Source organism: Phacochoerus africanus, chromosome 10, assembly GCF_016906955.1.
Source record: "Phacochoerus africanus isolate WHEZ1 chromosome 10, ROS_Pafr_v1, whole genome shotgun sequence".
In the NCBI taxonomy this organism is placed as follows: Eukaryota; Metazoa; Chordata; class Mammalia; order Artiodactyla; family Suidae; genus Phacochoerus; species Phacochoerus africanus.
Window position 1 is genome coordinate 129,420,272 of NC_062553.1, and position 9,573 is coordinate 129,429,844.

Consider the following 9,573-nt stretch of genomic DNA (forward strand, 5'->3'; position numbering starts at 1 on the left):
GGACTTTAAAATGTTTTCTTTTTCTTTTCTCTGAATGTATATTTCAATCTTGGACCAGTTCATCTGCGGCAGTGGGGAAGAGGGGGGGAAATCTGCTATTGCTTCGATTAGCCGCTTAATATTGGACTTAACTCATCCATTTCCTGATTATTTGTAGGAGGGTCTGGGTCAGCTATTTCTTCTGTAAGGATTTACTTTTTCCTCCCCCAGGGATCTGTCTGGTTTGCCTGTTAACTATAATTTTACTATATATAATCCAAAATAACTTTTATGGATGGAAGAACGACACACTTTAGCAGCTAATCAGGATCCCTGTGAGACTGTGAATGTCCACTAATCTTCCTAATTCCTCCCTAAATATAGTAGGAACTGAAAGTGGAGATAAAAGGACTTTGTGATTTAAAAGGATTGCTGCCATGCACAGACATGGATTCTTTGCTTGGGGGTCCAGGTTGCATCTGTAAGGGACAGTGCATGGGAAAGCCTGAAGCTGGCAGAACCCGATTACAGGGCCCTGGAAAAGTAGGAGGAATTGAAAGGAACAGCAAAGCCAGCCCTACCACCCCTCCCAAGTGATTCTGCTAAATTCAGTTCCTGGCTTTCAGGGTCTGGTGATGAGTACTCTCTGTGCATCTTAACAGGAAAGGGAGGTTAAGACAGGTAGATGGGGCTAAACAAGGCAAAAAGAATACATCATCTTTTTTAAATATACAGGAACCACAGCAAAGCTTGCCTAAAGAGACTCGAATCTGGTGAGAACCATGAACTCACCAGGCTGTGAGGCCAGCTCAAACAACAAGCTTGTAGGACCTATGTCTGTATTCAGTCCTGTGGTTTTCCTTATGACAAACAACACAAAAGGCAAAACAGTAACCATTTCTAGGAGGAAAGGGATCAACAAAAAGTGAGAATACTCATAAATCTTTACTACGGTCGCTATACCAAAAGAACTGATTCATGCAAATATTTTCTCCTGCTAATCTAAATCAAGAAAAAAGCAAAGGACACTCAGCACTCTCATTCCCACCAGATCCTGCAGACAGGGATACAGGAGAGTGACATGGAAAGAATTCAGACCTTCTCCCAGAGTGTCCAGGATCTGAGCAGCCTCAAAACAAGCAATGTCCAGCCAGAGGAGAGCCCCACAATGGGCACCAAACTATTGGGGTGGAAATTTTTTTCCTTCATTTCTTAAAAGTTCTCTGGCTGGGCTCATAACTAAATTGACATAAGACGATTTAATTTAATTAAAAACAAATTTAATTTCATACATATGGACGCCCCGCAAAAATAATGGAACTCAAAGGCAGTTGGGCAGTTGAGGCTTATATACTACGCTGAGCCAGAGAATGGGATGGGGGCCAGAGCTTGAAAGGGGAGGAGGGCAATTCATAGGAAGACGAGAAAAGCAGAGGTTTGGAAATGTGATGTTTACCCTACCAGGCAAATTAAACAACAACAACAACAAAAAACAAACAAAAAACTCTGGTAAACTCTCTTTCTGGTATAGGCCCTCCCGTCTAAATTCTTCTGGGCAGTTATGCAGGAGATTAAAAGCTCCCGAGTCTGCTAGGCCTTCATTGCGTTCAGTTCAAAACAATCCACTTGCCAAAATGTCACATTTTGGGGTGTATATTCTGCTCCCCTTCAAATACAGCCAACCACCACCACATAGATTCCTATTTTTTCTACAGCCTATTCCTTTCTTTCCACCCAAACCTGGATGATTTCAAAGCAAATCCCTAGATACCTTAGTTGATCTGAAAACATCTGATTATTTTTTAAGGTTAAGGACTTTCGTTTTAAGTGAAACCCCGATATAAAATCATATATTAAAAACAACTCTTTAAATATCTAGTCAGTGTTTAAATTCCCCCAACTGTCTCATATTTCTCATCTTCTTCAATCAGGATTCCAAATAAGAACGAAATAAGTTTCTTAAGTTGTAATTTTCTGATGCCCTCTCAAGTTTACTTATCTATAGGTTCCTCAAAACTTTTGTTTTTCTTGCAATTTGCTTGAAGTTGTTGAGTTGTTTGTCCAGTATCATTTCCCACAGTCCAAAGCTTGCTGACTGTATCCAATGATATGAACTTATTCTTAAGTCCCTTTCTATTTGCTGTAAATCATCAGATCTAGTGATAGGTGTCAATCAAATTCAAATGTTCGGCAAGGATATTTTTCAGGTGGTGATATGTCTCCCATCAGGACACATGATACGTGGTTATCTCTCTTCATGTCAGGGTGGTAGCTATTGATGATTGTTGCTTAGATTCCTTGTAAAAAGGTGATACTTTAATTTTCTTTCCTTTCTTAGAAGGAAAGATTATAAAGAAAACCCATACTTATCAATTATTTATTTACCCTAAGGTACAGCTCATACAAAAAAGGCAAGATACATGTTTGATGGTTTTCCTGCAATTGCATTTATTCTGGTCAACCCTGGTTCTAATTATTTGCTTCCTTATATAATAATTTCCTACGGAGATGGTGTCTTTCCTCATACTGCCGCATCCAATTCTGACCACTAAGAAGCACCTTAGTGAATACTTAGGGTCAAAAGATTATATGTGAAGGATACAATAGGTTGGTGAAATTATATGGCAGCAACAAGACTAGATAGAAAATAGGAAATTGAATACCATTACCCTGTATTGAAGGACTGTGAATACTTACTTATCTTTTATACTGCAACTCCATCCCCACTCTTTCATTAACCCTCACTAGTTTCTTTAATCATGCCCTAGGGGCGATTTTTTTTCCCCATGCACTAGTTGAGTCATCCATGATTTGATAAATAAAGACAATTCTCACTTACGCTTTAACTAGCCATTTTTGTGTTTTCCTTCTGGGTAAACTTATACAATATAAAAATATGATGTGGCCCTGCAGAGCACACAATATTTGTGAATAAACTTCTTGGATGGGTTTCAGAAATCAAATTATGAGATAATTGTTTACCAGGAATAGACTCTTCACTGGGGATCTTAAAAGGGGAGGACATGAAAGGATGTCCTGCTTCTCAGTTTCTGAAATTTATAGATAAGTAAAACATTTGGAAGCCAACATTCTTTGGGGGAAGAGTTCAGGCAGTGGTTAAGAGCACAGCGTCAGGAGTCATCTCTCCTAGTTTGACTCTGAACAAGCTACTCAACCTCCCTAAAACCAAATTTCCTTGGGAAGATGTGGCTAAGGATGGCCAGCCTCATGGGAGATCTGTCAGCTATTTCTACCTGATATCATGTAATGCAGGTAAAGATCTTAATGATAGTATATTAATATTAATGTATTTTTATCTTAATGAAATCAATAATTCCGTTCTCCAGAGAGCAACAGATAAAGTCTAGCAGTCAGACTGGTGAAAGCAATATATATTTATTCCTTAACTGACTAAAAGTTTCTGAAAATATAGGCCTCCCCCATCTTGTGAATGTTGATACTTACTGAACTTGGGTTTATATTTCACTTTTTTCATCTATTTCTCATTTATCTCTGTGTCTTCCTTTTAATAGCTGATTTTCTCTTTCATCACTTATTTAACCTCTTTTTAAAAACATTGTATTAGCATGTCCTCTATGGTTTCTCAGACCCCTGCTACAAGCAACAGATATTTTACTTTAGAAATTATAGATACTCAAAGTGCAGTTTTAAAGTTTAGGTAGATACATGCCCAGAAATGCATGTACTTTTTAAAATAAGCCATTATGATGTAATTACAACCTGAGTAAATCAATAACTAAAATGAACAGAGCTGGACTTCACTTGATCACAATACATGATCTATCTAGCCAAAGAGGCACCAGCACATTCAGTGTTACTTGGATGGACTTTGAATGATGCATCAATCAGATATACCCAAATACACATACACACATACACATCTAATGACATTCACCAGTCTTTAGTTGTATAACTAGCACCTCATTTGTGATAATCAAAAAGCAAGTTATTTCTGCATATTCACGGGTCCAGTCGATATCAAAATCCTTTAACAAATAAGGTTAGAAAGTAAATCTCTAAAAACTTAAAATGCAGAGAAACAGGGAATTCACTTTGCTTTGATACTTGACTATCACTAAAAGTTATCTAAATACCAATGAGATGGATGTTATTGACTCCTCCCAGTTAAAAAAGCATTGCTGCTCCATTTTATCACTAAGACTATTTGATGCTTAGAAACAGCTCCAGTATGACAGAAGATCTGGACTCTGCAGCAGGTAGGATTTGAATTCAAGTCTTACGATAGTACAGCCCTTGTGTCTAAGCATCAATCAGCATAACCTGTATTCTTGACTTGCACCAAGAGGTGAGACACTGGAAACAGTACCTTTAACTCTACCTTTAGAAGCGAGGTATTTGGGGGTTGGTTTAAAACTTACTTATAAACAACCTGGACTTTTTAAATGTGTAAAGCAGGAGTTGGGCAGAAGAGGATGATCTATAAGCTTCTCTGCCCAGCTAGTGTAAGCCCGGGCTTTTGTGAGAACTTTTCTCATGGTCATTTCCTTATCCCTCTGCCTACCTGTAAGTCGTTTTCATGATGAAGACACGGGGTGATGTTATTTAAAACTGTGCCTGGGAGTTCACGTCGTGGCGCAGTGGTTAACGAATCCGACTAGGAACCATGAGGTTTCGGGTTCGGTCCCTGCCCTTGCTCAGTGGGTTGGTTAACGATCCGGCGTTGCCGTGAGCTGTGGTGTAGGTTGCAGACGCGGCTCGGATCCCGCGTTGCTGTGGCTCTGGCGTAGGCCGGTGGCTACAGCTCCGATTAGACCCCTAGCCTGGGAACCTCCATATGCCGTGGGAGCGGCCCAAAGAAATAGCAAAAAGACAACAACAACAAAACAAAACAACAACAACAAAAAAAACTGTGCCTAATGTAAACCTAAGCCGCATTGACTGAGGGACTATTTGATGTCTTTGAGTAAGTCCATATAGGCTCACATTGAATCCCTGCTTTTTTCAATTTTTAATGAGCTCGTTTTATAGTTCCTTTTCTGGAATAAAGACAAAGCAACGAAAGGCATTTAATGAAGCATACTAATAAAACCATGACCATTTCAGGTTGAATTTGTGGCATCCTCTTTCTAAGGAGAGTCCCTTGGAAATTTGTCTGACCAAATATTTGACTTTTCTCCCTCCAAATTTGTGTGGTTTCAGTCGTGACGTCTTGGGAAAAAATTGTTTATTTGCCATTGTTAAAAATAAACTATAAAATATGTATGCTTTTATATTATAAATGGTTACATAAGTTAAAAACTTACAAAAAGGTAGAAATAGTCATAACTACCCAACGCAAAGTACTTTTAATATTTTGTTGTGCCTTCTTGCAATCCATGGCACCTTCGTAACTGAATTCTACCCAGGTTGTATTCACAATATATAAAATATTTATATACTGCTAAATATTATAGCATAAAGAGGTTCGTATTTTTATATAATTTCTGTCATAGTAATACATGTTTTTATAATAATTGACTGAATAGTTGAAGTTTTCTAACTTTTCAACATTTCATGGAACCTTTAGGTTAATGATTTTTACTGCCGTCATTGATCCTGTGAATAACACCTTTGTTCTCTGGCTTTGGACTGTTTCCTGAATGATGAATTACTTGGGCAAAAAACTTGTACGTTTCTAGAGTTAATAACACATGTTGCCTCAATGTTTTACCAAAGGCACTGTGTAGTTTAGAATACCAGCAGTGACACTGAATGCCATTTTTATACATCCCCCTGCCAGTACTGTACGTAAGATTTTTTTTCAAAGTACAATTGTGATTTTTAAAAGTTAATAACGGTACCTCCTCATAGTCTTTGGCTACTTTTCATTTAAATATTAGAATGAAGAAGGAGCCCCCCAGGAGGGAATTCTGGAAGATATGCCTGTGGATCCTGACAATGAAGCTTATGAAATGCCTTCCGAGGTAAGAGTTTATACATGTCAAACTGAAAATAGAGTTGAAGAGTTCAATTTGGGTATAGTAATCAGTAGCCCAAATATGTCACTGTCAGATTTCCTATCTGTTTGTCCTTAATGAGAATGATTTACTCTCTAGATGCACAAGTTGGCCAAATCCAAGACAGGTGTTGAATGGACAACTTGCAAGCTATAAATGGTTTTGACATTTGTAAGGAGGTGTTTTTTGTTTTTTTTTAAGGCATCAGCAGTGACAGAGAACATATATGGCCCACACAGTGTAAAATACTTATAGCCTGGCTTTTTACAAACTTTGCTGCCTGCCCCCCCGCATTAAGGAATTATGTTACTAGAAACTTTATAGTCTGAAATAAATGCCAATAGGGAAAGTTAGAGAAGCCTACTAAATGCCAAAAGAGATAAAAATTGTTATTTGCCATGCATTTCCAGTGGGATATTTGCATAGTAAAATAAGTCACTCAAAAAAATTATAGAGTAGAAATATGATAAATGCATGGTTTGCAGTTATAGATATATTTCACTCTTGCATTTTAAACAGTACAATTTATTTCAGTTTCAAAATGATTTTTTTTTTTTGCTTTTTAGGACCACACCTGTGGCATATGGAGATTCCCAGGCTAGGGGTCAAATTGAAGCTACAGCTGACAGCCTATACCACAGCCACAGAAACTTGGGATCTGAGCCATGTCTGCGACCTACACCATAGCTCACGGCAATGCAGGATCCTTAACTCACTGAGGGAGGCCAGGGATCGAACCTGCAATCTCATGGTTGCCAGTCGGATTCGTTTCTGCTGTGACATGATGGGAACTCCCCTCAAAATAATTTTTTTTAATGAATATGTATCAAAAGAAAATTAGAAAATACTTTTAGATTAATTAAACTGTCTCAAGAAGAAATAGAAAACCTGAATATATCACTAATGAAAAGACTGAATTATTTAAAAACCTAGCCAGGGAGAGAGTCCTAGGACTAGATGGCTTCACTGGTGAATTTTACCAAACATTTAAAGAAGTAATACCAACTAATTACAATTAATGCCAAATAAATTATCGCCCAAAAAAACAGAAGGGGCGGCACTCCCTAACTCATTCTATGAACGCAATACTATCCTGACACTAAAATCAGACATCATCAGAAAATGCATTATTGCTTAAGAATTGAGTTCACATGTGTTGTAGTTAGGTTATTAAAAGGCATAATAATAATCACCCCATTTGCAGAAATTGAGATTATTTACCTAATGAATTTTAGCAATATTCAGGGGTCTTTTTTTTTTTGCATGGCACAACACTAAGCACCATAGAAAATACAAGAAGAGTCATTGATCGTACCAGGATAAAGGGTTTATACCCTGGTAGGTTGATAAAAACAAACTGACTCCATTTTATTCATCCTGATTCCCTTAACAAACATTATTGACTGCCTTTTATGCGCCAGACATCACAGGAGCAAGAATATGCACAGTGTTCAAAAAAGTTAACATTCTACAGGGTTTCTTTAGATCCACCAGGAGAAGTTCATAGAAGAGGTGGCAGTGATCTGGCTGGGAAAGGGCGGGAGATAAAATAGGCTCAAGTAAAGGGAGGACATTCCAGCACAAGGAAGTATCTAGGGCAGCATGGCTGAGACTGCACGTGGATACGTCTGAGGAGCAATAATTAAAGATGATTCACGCTCAGAGAATCGTGGCCGATGAAGGCTACAGAGATGGCGCAAAGAAACTGGAAAGTGCTAGAAAACCCTGGCCATTTACGTTTGTACTTTATTCAGAAAGCAGCTTGACTTAACTGAAAATGTGTTTCTAAGCAGGATGATGATATTATTACAGTCGTTCTTTAGGAGGACTGATCTGGTTTGGTTAAGATCATTTATATGAAATATAAATAAATGTTTATAAAATATAAAATAAATAAATTTTTTATGGCTGCACCCATCCAGTATGGAAGTTCCTGGTGCCAGGGATTGAATCCGGGCCTCAGTTGCAACTATGCTGCAGCTGCCAGGCAGTGCCGGATCCTTTAACCCTCTGTGCCAGGCTGGAGAACGAACCCATGCCGCTGCAGTAACTGGAGCCGGTGCAGTCAGGTTCTTAACCCACTGTGCTACAGTGGGAACTCGAATATTTTAACTGTGTATATTATCCAAATATTGTAGGGGGAGCGGAGGAGCTTTGAAATAGTAGTAGTTGAAGCTTCAGATGCAGATGAACTTCCCAAATGGGGAAGTAAAGGGAGAGAAAATGGGACTTTTCAATGCCTTCTTTTCTTTCAAAGAAACCACCTGAGCCAGTTCCCACTCTTGGCCGCCAAAGAAACTCAGAGCCAGATAACAGTGGCTGACTCATTTGTCCTTCAGGACTAGGTCACATGATGGTTAAATGGCACATCTGGAGGTAGAACTCAGATGCCCTAACTCTGACCACCGGCCTAACTGGCTTTCCTATTTGACAGGAAGACAGAACGATTCAAAAGACAAGTATATTCAATGTAGAATAGTTCCAGAACAGTTAGGACATGGCTTGCCCTTTTGAATAAAGGTGGTAGTCCCATCTCCTTTGCCCCATAACGGGTCACTTACAGGCACGCTTCACGTGGTCTTTCTGATTTTCTTACTAGGAAGGGTATCAGGATTATGAACCAGAAGCCTAAGGGGTATCTTTGCTCCCAGTTTCCTGAGATCTGCTGACAGACGTGCCATCCTGTCCAAGTGCCCCGTTCCCACCTGCCCAGTCGTGACCTTCTCTCAACGCTTTCACAGTGTCTTTTGAAGTCTTCCATGAGCAGTGACTGGAGTATCTGTACCCGCCCCACCTCGGTTCCGGTGCTTCCCTCTCACTGAATATATGGTAGCAGGGTCTTGTGTGCTGTGGCTGTTGTGGCTTCGAACCTAAAATGTTTAATGAAAAACACCTAAGTGACTACCACTTATTTCTACATCTATTTTTTGTTGCTGTTGAAAAATTGTGAGTGATTTACTCTCCTAAGATTTAAAAGTGTCTTTTCAGGATTCCGTCGAAGAATAATGACGTATGGCGAAATTTGTTAATATATACAATACTTAAACATGTGAGCATGGAACTATGCACCTATAAATATTAACTATAGAACGTTACTGTTTTGTGATGTGTTTTGTTAACTTGCGTTTGTATATAAATGGTGGAAATTAAAATAAAACGTTATCTCCTTACAAAAAGTTTTTTTGATCCCATCTCGCTTGAATAATAAAATCATGCTTGTAAATGCCATGAATGAGAACTGAGACAATTAACTTAAACATAAAGTTCTTGATGGCCATTTGAGGAAGGAGGCATTTTGGGGGAGGTTAAAAAAAAAAAAAAAAGACGGAATATTAACCCTATACTGTGGGAAGAAGAAACACTGCCAGCTGTGTACTAATGCCTTGAGATGCTACGACTTAAAGATGGATCCCATGGAACAGATAAGTGTAAGAAATGATTCTGACCTCATCCCCTTTAGATATTCATAAGACACATTAACAAGTAGCATGTTAACGTCTCTGAGATAAACTGGTTAACTTCAACCCAGCATTTTTTTTTTTTTTTTGGTCTTTTTAGGGCCAAACTCATGGCATATCGAGGTTCCTAGAATAGGGGCGTCAAATCGGAGCTGTAG

The 9,573-nt window shown here is 38.7% G+C and overlaps 1 protein-coding gene across 9 annotated transcripts in view; it reads left to right on the forward strand.

Moving 5' to 3' along the window:
• The window catches only part of SNCA (synuclein alpha), a 137,198-nt gene extending 128,068 nt beyond the window's left edge, over positions 1-9,130 (forward strand). For all 9 annotated transcript variants that reach the window (XM_047799364.1, XM_047799371.1, XM_047799369.1 and 6 more), the window contains exons 5-6: positions 5,841-5,924; positions 8,557-9,130. In XM_047799364.1, coding sequence (XP_047655320.1) covers positions 5,841-5,924; positions 8,557-8,589 — 117 coding nt within the window. In that variant the 3' untranslated portion in view covers positions 8,590-9,130. The remainder of the gene's footprint in view (positions 1-5,840; positions 5,925-8,556) is intronic.
• The last annotated feature ends 443 nt before the right edge of the window (positions 9,131-9,573 follow it).